This window comes from Gobius niger, assembly GCF_951799975.1.
Source record: "Gobius niger genome assembly, chromosome: 21".
NCBI lineage: Eukaryota > Metazoa > Chordata > Actinopteri > Gobiiformes > Gobiidae > Gobius > Gobius niger.
This window is the reverse complement of record NC_136872.1, coordinates 14,702,421-14,716,006: the sequence shown is the minus strand read 5'-3', so window position 1 is coordinate 14,716,006 and position 13,586 is coordinate 14,702,421. Positions and strand designations below refer to the sequence as shown.

General features: G+C 42.9%; 1 protein-coding gene across 3 annotated transcripts in view; it reads left to right on the top strand.

The window, feature by feature from the left end:
• Nucleotides 1-7,235: 7,235 nt before the first annotated feature.
• ppargc1a (peroxisome proliferator-activated receptor gamma, coactivator 1 alpha) overlaps nucleotides 7,236-13,586 on the top strand; it is a 308,069-nt gene continuing 301,718 nt past the window's right edge. For all 3 annotated transcript variants that reach the window (XM_079580342.1, XM_079580341.1, XM_079580345.1), the window contains exon 1: nucleotides 7,236-7,370. In XM_079580342.1, coding sequence (XP_079436468.1) covers nucleotides 7,290-7,370 — 81 coding nt within the window. In that variant the 5' untranslated portion in view covers nucleotides 7,236-7,289. The remainder of the gene's footprint in view (nucleotides 7,371-13,586) is intronic.

The following is a 13,586-nucleotide window of genomic DNA, read 5'->3' as shown; positions in this document are numbered from 1 at the left end:
TTCTAAATAGGGGCTTTTTATCTGAGGTCAATAGCTGTTTCCTCTTATTCTTAAACTTTTCAGACCCAAGTCCCAGCTCATTAAAATGTCTTTTCAGAATCTCTCTAACGAAACCACTAAACCAGCAGGATCAACAAGGACTAAACTCATGTAAAGCATGACACTGAACAGGACCAAGCCAGGACTAAGACTGGACTTAAAGGAACAGGCCACAATTTTTCCATACTGAGATATGTTCTTACCTGAGCTTAGACGAGTAGATGAGTACCTGTCTGGTCTTTACACGTGCGCTCAGTCATGCAAAAAGACCAAATTTCTCTTCCATGTTTTCCCTATTTAAATACAGTTACGTGAGCAGTTACATGATCCAAGTCTAGCTACACAACATGAAACACGGATAAAAAGGGATACTATACTGTGAGGCGTAATAAAACCTTACGAGAACTTCGACGTCCGTGCCGTGAAGTAAGGATATTACTGCACGGATGTCGTAGCACTCCTTACAATATAGTCTTGCCTAAATGCAAACAACATCGTTGGTCTTTTGAGCACACGCATAAAGACCAGACAGGTACGCATCAACTCGTCTAAGCTAAGGTAAGAACATATCTCAGTATGGAAAAACAGTGGCCTTTTCCTTTAACCAGGATGCAATTAAACAATGGATCTAGAAACTACAACCTCCAAACCTAGTAGTACTTCAATAGCAAAGTAAGACTAAACCAGGAATTATCCTAACCAGGAGTAAACCCCGATTGCAAATAAACTACTGCACTAAACTAGTCTGGAAATAGCACCTCTAAATTAGAAACTATAACCCCCAAATTAGGATTAAACCAATACGGTACTAAACTAAACCAGGATAGAATTGTAACATCTACGTATTTGAAAGTGGTGCTAGAAACTACCACGAATTAGGACTAAACCGCGTCTAAAATAGGACAACAAAACAAGTATAAAGATGAATCAATCAATAGTCTAAAACTTAGTAATTGCTTAACTAGACCAAACCATGGAAAGAAACCTGCAAAATCCATATTGCCTGCACCACACTTTGAAAACCGCTATCTTGATCTCCTCTACTGTACGTTTTTTTCCCCTCACAGCTGCTACTGACACAAGCAACTTTTCTGTGCCTGCGCTGCTGACTTTGGGGGGCATTTTATGTACATTTTTTGACAGTAACTCAACAAAAGTAGCCGGCGTATACAAATAGCAGACAGGCATTGTAGTTTTAAAGGAGCATGAATCACCGGCTCAATCTCTCGTTACCCCACTGTGCCCAAAATGGTGCCTCATCATCAACATCATCACCGGAGACCGTGGGTAGAGCGAGTTTATTGTAGAACACCTCAGCATTTCAGGGGAGTCGATCCGCCCACCTCCTCCCTTCGTCCCGCGCCCGTGTCCCAACCAGCAATTGCAGCAGGTGTCTTATCTCTGTATCCCAGCGAAAGCACGGCCAATCTCGCAGGGAAGATGGCGACCGGAATGTGACAAATCCATCTGTCCCGCTTTCGAATTTGTATGCTAATTTGAAGTAATAGCCCCTCTGGTGACAGTGCAAGGGAACAATTCAATCATGCCATCTATGACAGTTGCCTCGCCCGGGTCCCCCCACCCCCTTTCTTCCGTGATACGGGAGTAGATGCACGTAGCGGCGAGTTAACTTTGATAGATTGGTTATGTCGGCGAGAAGTGGCGTGGTGTTGGCTGCATGTTTAAAATGGAGCCGCCAGTTTGGAGTGACTCGTGCGTCCAGTGAATTTCATCTGTGCAGGAATGAGTGGGCACAACCTCAATAGAAAAACAAATAACAATATGTGATAATTGACAGGAGCAATTATGAACTCTCGCTCCCGAGGAGATACAGGATGTCGTCACATGAAATCATACACGCTATTGTTATGTGGCTGCTGTGATTCAGTGCAAGGATTTGTGAATCATAGTCTGGAGAAAATGGGCAAAACAGAGAGAAAGTCTTGAAGTCTCTTTACACTTGGATGCATTCACATGACATTGTAACATTCTAATGAGCAAGTTTAACATGTGGCTTTTCTATTTGGTTATTTTCATCAATTGTGCACAGTGAAGAACCTATAGAGCAGTGGTGTAGTCTTTAATTTTCTAGTGGGTATACTGTATTTTTTAGCAGGCGTGGGGGATAGCCAATTATATGCGCTGAAAAGAATAGTCCGTCACATACTATTACTAATATTAAATGTATCAGAGAATTAAATAGATTATAAACCAAACTGAATATAAATGTTATTGAAATAACAAGCAATAGACCTATAGGAATGTTCTAGAAATTCAAAGGCTGTAGCTAGCCAGGGGTCACCAACGTGGTGCCCGCGGGCACCCAGGGGCCTTTGGGGCATGTCCAGTCGCCCTTGGGACTTCATTTTCTTGAATCTAATTCTTAAAATTACATTTATTTCGGTTCTTGTGACTCGGTATGAGTTTAAAATAAAGCTATTATTTTAATATAATATGGGGTCAATATCCTATAATTGAACAGTGTACGTTTAAGTCTTTAGGATTTGTTTTTAACTGGTCGCCCTCGAACAACTTAATGCTCTTAAAGTCGCCCTCAGCTGAAATAAGGTTGGTGACCCCTGATCTAGACTATAAGGCTGTGGGACTGAAGCCAAAATGAAAACTTCAATGAATAAAGCCTAGTCAGCTTTCACCAACCCCTCCACCAGTCAATCACCGGGCTCTGGGCCTGCAAACTCCCCCACTCGCAAAACCATGCGCGCTGCTTCTGGAGAACCACTCTTTTAGGACATTTTTTTAATGAACAGGAGCGCGCGTGGCTCGGTCAGCGCTGTGGGCGGGGCACATCCACTTTTCAGTCTCTGTCAAGGCACAGCTTCAGTGTCTGAGAGTAAAACGCACACTTGGAACAGTCTACGCGGTCTTTCCCGTGGACTTCAGCGCTTTGTAATACAGATTGTTTCCCGCCTGCACCTGTCACTGCCTTTGCCCAAACCGCTCTCACGCGCTGCTGCAGGGGGGGGGAGAGAAGCGTTCTGCATTGTGGACTCCCAGAGCGGGGATGAACAGGGAAAGTGTCTATGAGCTGAGACGTAGCGACTCCTCCAGCGCCGTGACGACGGTTAATAAGCCTCTGTCATTATGAGCTATTCTCAGGCCGGGTTTTATGGTGTGCTCATGTAGCCTACACCGGAGATGTGCGCAATTGCGCACGAGCACAGCTGAGAGGGAACAGTCGGTCTGTCGAGAGGGACAGAGAGAGAGAGAGAGGGATGAGCCTGTGATCTCTCGTTTTCAGGGGAGGGTATAGCACCGCGTGGTGGAGTTTGTGCTGGTCTCCAAACGGACAGAAAACGCAAAAATAACACTGTGCAAATGAGTGATACGTATCTTTTCCCACTTTGTAGTGGTTATACGGAAATTCTGCAGGCCTTCTAGTGGTAATACGGCGTATACCTGCGTATCACGTAGACTACACCACTGCTATAGAGCTACTGTATTGTCTCCTGCCCCCTCCATCTAACTTAACAATGTTGATGTTAAAGCCGTGAACATTCAAAAGATTCAAAGATTTGTCAATTCAGTTCACAATGAATTGAAATAGTTCATTCTCTCGTCCTTGTTGTGGAGCGGGGGATGTGGAGTAAGTGTTGGAAGTACAGGGAGGGCAGGGAAGTGAGGGAGTTCAGCTTCCTGATAGTTTCACAGACAAACTCATTGGCAGACGCTACCATTCTGCTTCTATGGCTACCGCAAACACACTTAAATTTTAATATACTGCAAGAGGGCAAAAAGTTAGTTTGAAAACAGGGGAAAACTGCACGGCCTTTGAAAGTAAGGTGGGTGAAGCGTCATGTCAAAGGACACAACGCTTTTCACTATTAAGAGATTGAAGCAGCTCCAAACGTTTAAATAGACCGCAAACTGTTGATCCAAGTTGCTGGACAAATGAGCCAAGCAAGCCATACATAGAGAACGAAGGAAGCTATTCATCTAAATTGCACTATAACTCTATAAGTAAGTACAGTATTTAGAACATTAAACCTTCATCTATATGAAATTTTTTTTTTTTACACATTTATACCCGTGCTTTCATACATTGTTTTGCTGGTTTATTGGGAAGGTAATATTTAATTTATCCATTTCCAATTTGGACTAAAATACTTACCCAGTTAATAAGCAAAATTAGCAACGAAAACAGCAAATTTGCTTTTGTCTCTGCAAAATCCTAGAAATGTGTTGTATTCCGTACCCCATTTAGAGTATTGACACCGCTAACAAGTCTCCCGAGGATCATCTGGAAGAATAAGACCGCGTTATCGTGTATCTTCTCCTGAATATATGAGCATGGGAACGTTTGCCTGTCATTTTTGGGTCTCTTCATATTCTCCCTGCCGCAGCGATTCTTTCTCTCCAAGAAAGAGGGAAATGCGGAGAGCGGGGCGCCGATTGACCGCGCTTCAAACACGTACAGCTCATGCGTGGCAAACAGTCTGATCAAACGCAGGGGCCAGGACTGAAGAATGATGAACAAAAGGCCTGTCCTACATCACCATAAACAAGGAGGCAACAGACAGCTCCTTAAATGAGCTCGGGTACAGCATCTTTGGTGCAGGCAGGCAGGCAGGCAGAGAGAAGAGAGGGAAGAGGAGACCAGCACAAATGCCCTTTTCACTGTACAAGTCCTCTGTAGCTCTGAATAGAAGGGAAGGTTTACCGAGCTCAGATAGCTTTTGTAGACTGTCAAAACATTCAGAAGAACTTTTTTTTACTGTATGTTGTTTCCTTGTCCTAAGCGGTGTTCGAAGTGGATGACATATATGTATTTTTTTGATAATCTGACTTTCATGATAGTTAGGAAATTCAATCCATCCAAGTTACAGAGACAGCATTGTCACTTACTGTAAATCCCGCTGTGTTCACTGTGTAATGACAGCGTCTGGAGCTCTTCGAAACAGGTTCCACTGAAAATAAATCAAATCAATGTACAGTTGTTGTATATTGACCAATTAAGTACCTTAACCAAAACCTCTTACCACCCACCTTTAACCAAGCACATTTCAACCTCCATCCATCCATCCATCCATCCATCCATCCATCCATCCATCCATCCATCCATCCATCCATCCATCCATCCATCCATCCATCCATCCGAGAGGGCCACACCTCCATATCAGCCATCAGCTAAGAGCCGCACCTCCGTAGCTGCCAATCATCGCCCTCGGTCAAGCGTTTAAGCCCCAGCAATCATGGTTCGTTCGCTTCCCAGCTGCGCTGCGACCCACCTCCACCCCATCTCCGCCTCTTCCATCCACGTCTTCTCCCTGCTACATCTTCACAGGTCTCCATACCACCACCAGTGTCCAGGCTCTGGGGAAGACATCCCTAACTCCAAGCTGTTCATCCATACTGACTTTCATACTTACATTGATGTCTACTGCTGGGGTCTGATCGCCAAAACTAATATACGTGTCAATAAATCTTCCTTGCTTCGTCTGTTTGAGTCTATCCAGGTCGAAATGAAGCTTAGGCGTTAACTCTCCAGTACAATTTTGTTGTACGGTTGTACAATGACAAATAAAGCACTTACTTACCTCCGTACTTACTTACCCTAATCTAAAAGGGCATCGACCAGTGTAACGCCACATTTGAAAGCTAAGACCCATTGTTGTTGTTTTTTTACGTGTTTATTGAAAGCTAAGACTCATTGTTGTTTTTTACGTGTTTTCGTCATGTTTTAAATTTAGTTTATTTTTTTGTCACTCTTTTGTTGCGTTTTTCTCGAGTTATTGTTGCTTTTCCGGCACATTTTTTTCACTCTTTTGTTGCTTCTTTGTTGCTTTTTCAAAACTATTTTTTGTGTTTTTTTATTCAATTATTGTTTTCAAGAAGCTTTTAGATTTGGATAAAGCCAAAATGGAGAAAATGTGCTCGGTTCAGGCGGGGGTTAAGAGGTTGATTAAACATCTGCCATTCTTTCTCACAACTGTATTTCTGTGATTACATTATGGTAAAAAAAAAAAAAAGACAGTGACTGAAATCGAGCAACAGGTGAGTATGTTTTTTTTGGCTGGAACTGAAACTTAAAACTTCACTCATCACTGCCTTCAATTGACAAGAAAAGGTGCTAGCTGCAACAAAGTTTAAAGCTAATTAGCAGTAGCATGTACTCTCACACCGGTGTAAAGATTTTAAACTACCCCCCATTTCAGGCTACCCCCCGGTAATTTGAAATCAGTTTCAAGTTACCCCCGGGGGTAAGATGAACGCGATTTCAAGCTACCCCCCCTGATTTCAGATTACCCCCCTCTCAACTGCTTTCTTCATCCATAAAATACCTTACAGGAACCGCGGTTGGAGCCGTAACCTTAAGGATAGTGGAGTTTACGAACTAAAGCTAACCTTACCTTAGCCCTAAACTTAAGGATAGTGGAGTTTACGAACTAAAGCTAACCTTACCTTAGCCCTAAACTTAATGATAGTGGAGTTTACGAACTAAAGCTAACCTTACCTTAGCCCTAAACTTAATGATAGTGGAGTTTACGAACTAAAGCTAACATTACCGTAGCCCTAAACTTAAGGATAGTGGAGTTTCCGAACAAAAGCTGACCTTACCAGATGAAAAGTTACGAGAGTTGTAGCTATTATTAGCAATTAACATCCGGGCATTTTCTATTTAACACAGCCGTGCCAAACAAACAATACATATTGTGGCGGGGGTAATCTGAAATCAGGGGGGGTAACTTGAAATCAGTTTCAGGTTACCCCCGGGGGTAATTTGAAATCGATTTCAAGTTACCCCCCGGTAGTCTGAAATCAATTTCAAAGTACCGGGGGGTAAGGTGAATGGGGGGGTAGTTTGAAATCGCTACACCGGGTCCAATTAATGAATCACAAACCGGAAGTTAAAGTTGCGCGGGAGAAAAAAACAATAACAAAACACCTTTATTATTGGTTCGTATGTGGTACCGTCCGCTTTGAGCCACATCTGGAGGCTTTTGCCTATGCGCTGCACACACAAAATTCCCTTCAATGTTTTTTTTTTTTTTTTGGGAAGGGGGGAAGAAAGTGCCCACCACGTGACAGCGGAGACAAGCAGCCAGCCCAGCGCGAGGCTCGTCTGATCCGAGCTTCCACGGCGCCGGACGGAGCACGGAGAGCGGGGGCGCGGGACGACTCCACGCGGGAAAAAGGGAGAAGAAGGAGACACCCGCCGAGGGATTAAAACACCCCCCCACCCCCTCCTCCTCACCCCCGACACGGCTGCCTGCCTGAGTGTCTGCTGCACCATGGAGGGCTATGCGCGGAGCGAAGATGAGCTGTTCTCGTCCTGCCTCCTCAACCTCACCTGGGAGAGTTGCTACGAGCAGGTAGGGCACGTCTCCGTCTGAAATATCACTGCCTTTTTTTTTTTTTTTACACTCTGGCAACTCCGTATGTGCCCGCACGGCTTTTACGCGCGTTGGAGAGCTAACATGCGTAAAAGTCGAAACTCTCGGGAAACTTCACGCATGCAAACTTGTACTGCGATTTGCGTTTTCTATTGCCAGCGTGCGCAGTTTGCTGTGTGGGCTACTACTCATTATAAAGTTTTTTTTTTTTTTTTTTTTTGCTCCGCGACATTACACCTCTAATTGAACGGAAAAGTAGCGGAGTAAGCGCCCCGTATAGTCTCCAAACTACTCCGTGAAAGGTACAACAGCTCCCGGTAAAGGCTCAAGCATCCTGCCCCTGGATCAATAATGATTTAACCTAGTAGACAAAATAAATCTTATGCCAAGCGTTCTGTCAATAATCGGGAGGCAAATACAAACTTAGCATTTCTTAACTTTTTGAAGAAGAAGAAGAAAAAAAAGTCTAATCTTTGGCTAGAGAAGCTGCTACTCTTTTTATATGTAGCGGTGTGTGTGTGCGTCCTGGGACTTGAGGGTTGCCAGGTAAGGTGAACGCCAGGTGATGCAGGCGTGGATTATGCTGAGAGGGTTTGATGCAGGGAACACTTTGATCCTGCAGCACTGGGCCCCCTTTTTTTTTTTTTTTTTTTCCTCACAGCACAACAGTGGAGTCTACTGGAGATAATTACCTCATTCTTCCACTCTTTCCCTCCAGCTTAATCAGCGCTGCCTTTAAAATACACTTACCGTGCTGCTGTATGAAATCCCACTCAATTCTCACATTCTAATTTGTGCGGGGAATGTGTGAGGCTAAAGTCATCAGCCACAAGAATGCCAATGAAATGCTCCTTATGAATGCTAAGAGGGCTCACAGCTATTTAGCACTTCATACTCGGCGATTGATGCCAAATGTTTGCACAGTGATTTTATGGTAATTTACTTGAACAGCACAGTGAGAGCCGGGGATATCTATACAGGCTATTTATTTCTCTTATCGGTATCCAGGTTGCTACAGTGCAGGAGGACCTTTAAACAATGAATCTCCTGCGGTTTTAGCGGGGCTACCATTTAGAATTACAAATAATCACAAATTAAAGAGGATTAGCCTCTCCAGCTGCTGCCTGCTGATTGGCTGCGGAAGACTCATATTGTGGCGGTTATTTAGACACCGGAAACAAAAGGAAGCATGAATCAGAAATGCAAGTCATTGTGAGTCAAAAAGTGCCCAGTTGTGGCTGCAAAATGGATTTAGGCCGATCATTGTGAAACGCTCGAGCGACAGACATCAGACATTTAAAGACTCCATCTGCTTCTTCTGACACGAGTTGCTTCTCTGGTTTCACGCGCACTCAGCCAAGATGTCAGCTATAAGCACAAATATGTTACCAAGCCCTAATCCGGAATTCATCATTGTGTGTTGCTGTGAATGCAAGAATTAATCCACGTTTAAAGTCTTCTATAAAGAGTTTGTATCAGACATTGTCAAACTTCTGACCAAGGCTAGTTCTGTTACATCGGGAAACAGGGACGAAAGATATATTGTTATCGTGTCGTATCGAGATATGAACATTCAAAACATTAAAGCAAGACATAAACGATGTAGATTTTCATCAATAAAACTGCACTCTTTATTATTATGTTTTTATTTTCACCTAACCCATAGTTATATCGTATCGCATCGAGATATTACATTTTGTCCATATCGTTCAGCCCTATCGTGAAACTAATAAATGAATGATAAGGTAAATATCTGCAGATTCAAAGGGTTGTAGCCTCCATGCACACTAGGCTTAGCAAGGTAGGGCTGGGCGATATATCGATATTTAAGATATATCGATATATTTTTAAATGAGATATGGAATTAGACCATATGGTGTATCACAGGATATTTCAAATTCAGATAAGCTATTAAGAAAAAAAAGAAAAGAAACCTCAGCAATCTCAAGCTGATGTTTAAAAAGGTTTATCTTAAACTGAGCACTTTATTTTGTTGTCTCTTTAAATGCTGACTTTGACTTAACATTTCATTTCACAGCTCTCACTTTGTGGAAAAAATATCGGGACATACAGTATCGATATTCAACCTAAATATATCGGGATATGACTTTTGGTCCATATCGCCCAACCCTATAGCAAGGCAAGGTTTATAGATTGCAATTTGTTCGTTTTTCTTCTTATTATTTTTTCAATACGTAATATTACACTTGAAGACAAATCAAATTAGCAAAACATAAATGATAAGTGCAAATGTAATGGTTTCAGCTGTCAGTTTTCAGGCTGGCTTTGAACTAAATACTCGCTGTACTTTTGAAACGTTGCCCTAGTTGTGAGTGTGGCTCATCTGTAGCCACGCACACCGGTCTCCTCAGTCCTGCAGCTGCTGTTTACATAAATAAATAAGAAATAAATAAGGAAGGAAAGGGAATGTTGACACAGCCTGTCCTTGTGGCCAGATTATCCTCTCATGCTTGAGTGGCTGGTTCAGGCCTTGCATTATGCAGCCAGGACCCAGAGACAGGGGAGCAGGGCGGGCCCGCCTCAGGAGTGTGTGCATGTTTGGGGTGAACGGCTTCACTTTCGGACGAGCTGAGACATAAACAGCCAAATGCATGAGGTTGAGAGGATGAAGCCTCAGTTATCAAATGAACTCATCGGCTCACTGCTGTTTCGTGGGCTGCCTCCGCTCTTACACACGCTTCCCTAGTCAGGCTACTCCAGGGCCGCTGTCCGTGGTGCTGAAAGTTTCATCACACATTTTGAGCAGCTTTTTTCTAAAGAGAATTCCAGTTTCCCAGTCCCAGTTCGGGCCGACTGCTCTTCAAAAGCAATGTATTCACTTAGTCCGGACAAAAAAGTGTGCCAGTACTCGGCAGTCAGGCGCAAAAGACTGGTGCCCATCATTCAGGACATTTTAAAAAGCTGCAGGTACCTCAGTGCGCTCACACAGGCACACAGACTAATGCGTTTTTTTTTTTTTTTTCCGTTTTTTTTCCAAGCGTCTGCTCTTGCCTACAGCACGTTTCATCACAGCAAGTCCCAGCCGTGTTACTACTCGCGCCATGGCTTAGTTAAATTCAGCTCCTTTTGTGTGCACACTTATGCTCTGTATTTGATCCGTACTTCACTTCACTCTTCGTAAAGACTGGCTAACCGAGCGCCACTTTGGAGGAGTGCTGCCCGACTTGGCCCAAGCACATATTGGGCTGTAGAGCAGCTTTACCACTCAGAGAAATCAAAGCCTGCTGTAGACTCACATCCAACATATTAAAACACCACTACTACTTTTTTTTAACTTAAACTCTTAGACTCTGTTTTTAGTTTCTTTTAGTTTACTCAATGTGCCATTTTTCCCCTTTCTCTTTTCTTTCTGTAATATTACACTATAAACACCTTTTGCTTATACATTTTCTTATTTCTATACTTCTTGATTTGCCTCTGAAGTTTCTGCAATGCCAATCGACCAATCCGCAAAGTACTCAGCTCACCCTTTTTTTGATAGTGCCAGTTTTATAACGGTAAGTGCGCATGCCATATAGTACGCTTCTTGTTAGTGTTCTTACATTTGTTTGCATCACCCTCTTTGTAGATCCTGCCAACTTCTTTATCACATTACAGTTCATCACAGAGCTCAATTTCATAAGACAAGTGCCATTCACGGGGCAGGCAGTGCACTATATGAAATGATTCTTAAGTGCTATACTGAGCAAGGCTAAGTTTGAGTTGGAAATGTTTTGGATTGAGACGTATTGGGTAAAATAAACTTTTAAATGCTCATAAACACGTTATAAGTTTGTCCCCTAGCCAAAACCAAGGTTGTAGTTCTCTGCATACAAGCAGTTTTGAGAACTCCTGTAGTGCCATCAATTTGCTAGCCGTTAGCTAAAAGTGAAAGCTTGTTTTCACAGTTTTTTATCATGTTATTCCCACTGCCAATTTCAGAATGTCATTTTTTTGCTTGTGCTTTCTTAGCAAAGATATTTCCAAAATGAAAGTGTATCAATATATAAAATATCAATTCTAAGAGACACAGAATAATGTTTTTGAAAGATATTTCCACGTTAAGCTCATTTTAGCGTAGTTTGGTTTGAGGAGGCACTGTTTTTGGCTGCGTAAACCCTAGTTTATTTGGGTTCTCTTTTCTGTTTCTGGACCAACTGTCCTGCTCGCGGCGTTCGAGTGGTACTTGTTTAAACGTGCTCACCCGCTGCTGCAGATGCTGTGGTGTTGTGCCAGAGCTGTACTTTAGGCGTCACATCAAAAACCGTTTGAGGGGAGGGAAACGGAGACACCGAGGGGGAATGATGCCTTTGTCTTTGTGATGGCGGCTCTCGTCGATGGCTCTTCGGTACATAAAGTTGGAAAGCTGGAATTAAAGCTGTAAAGCTGCTGTAAAGCTGTGGTTTTTGCTCTGACAAATTGTAATATTTGATTAAAGTCAAAGCATGCATCATGTGTTCGGTAGCGCATGTGATCTAATACATTTTTGGATTTGTTTTTGTGGTTCATACAGGTGTCTTTGTTACAACTACAGCATTTTCTACTATTTGGGCAGGTCTATAGAAGCTACTAAGGTGGACATTTTGTAAGCGAAAAAACAAACAAAACTGATGTTGAGTCTTGGGTCTTTAAGTAATGTAACGTCTATGCAAGCGCCTGTATGTTTCGCCTGTCTTTAGCCGCGACTATGGCCATCGAGTCATGACAGCGTCCTCTCAGTCGCCTTTCATACTACATGTGGATACCAGATATATCATTATTTGTGAATGAATTTGCGTGTCAGGGAAATCGCTTACTTGCTTGCAGACAAAAGGTCATTAAATAAGCATCACAAAGGGTCAGCTTGGTCTTACTCTAAAACTAAGATGCAATGGGAGAAAACTAGCTAAATGGCTCAAATATCCCTCTAACTCAGACTTACATATATAAATTATATATTAAAAAAATAGTCTAAAATAATACTGCATTTGAATATGTATTGGCCTTTGCTCTGCCCAATCCTTCAGATCTTGGAAGCTAAGAAGGGAAGGGCCTGGTGGGGCCTTTGATGGGAGACCGTTTGGTAACACCAGGAAGCCTGGGGTGAACGTGGTGCATGAGTGAGTGGTTGGTGGTGGTCAGAGGGGCCGATGGCACAGACTGGTAGCCTTGCTTCCTTCAGTTTGCCCCAGGACAGCTGTGGCTGCAACAGTAGCTTACCACCATGGAGTATTTAGTGAATGAATAATGACGATAGTGTGGCGCTTTGAGAAACTTGGTAATACAGGCTTGTAAAGCGCAATACAAGTGTAAGGCATTATTATTGTTATTATGTACAAAAGTTCAGTGTTCGTCATGATTTCCCTAATTTAGTTACATTTCAACCTTGTTTATTCTTGTCTTGTCTTGTCTTGTTTTAACACAGTTTGATAAATAAACAAATTGCTTTAGTAAGATATTGCAATTAAATTGTACTCGCATTTTGAACAATCGTACATCGCTAATAACGAGAAACTTTGTCATTTTAAAAAGTACGAGTTGCTCTTAAGAAATGCTAGTTTCCTGAAATAAGTTGCCCCCCTGTATCAGTTTGCATAGATCTGAGTCTTCTCATACAGAGCTGTCACACTGGAGCAGGAAGTGCGCATCCTCCGCTCTGTTTTTGATTATGTGTGGGAAAAAGGCTTCATTGACAATCTCTTGATACTTTTCCCTAAATCTCAGATGAAAGTCGTATAGCGGCTTTAAAAAAAAAACCTTTCCTTCACAGTGGGAGGTAAAAAGCACTCTCACAAACATGGAATTCAACTTGTGAAGCATTATCAATCCCACCTGAAATGACTTAGGGCCCCGGTGGCGGCTCTTTTGATCGCACCCGCGGCATCTGTAAACAACTCTTTTCCCTCCTCTCTCTCTGTTTCTCTCTCTCAAGGTGTCTGGAGGGGGAGGTTCCTTTGATTACCGCCGCTGACGATTAATTGCTTTTCTTAACCTCCGCTCCCGCAGCCGCCCAGGAGCCCCGTACCGCACGTGCCCAAGTTGGACCCCCGCCAGGAGCAAAACAAACCCCCCCTTTTCACCAGCGCCCAATTACTGACCTTCATCCCTTCATTTCACTGTGGATGTTATCTTTAGCCATTATCGCAGTGTTTACTTTGTTTGTTTAGCTAGTTAGCGCACAGCAGTTTTCTGGACTAAGAAAGATTCATTGCTGGG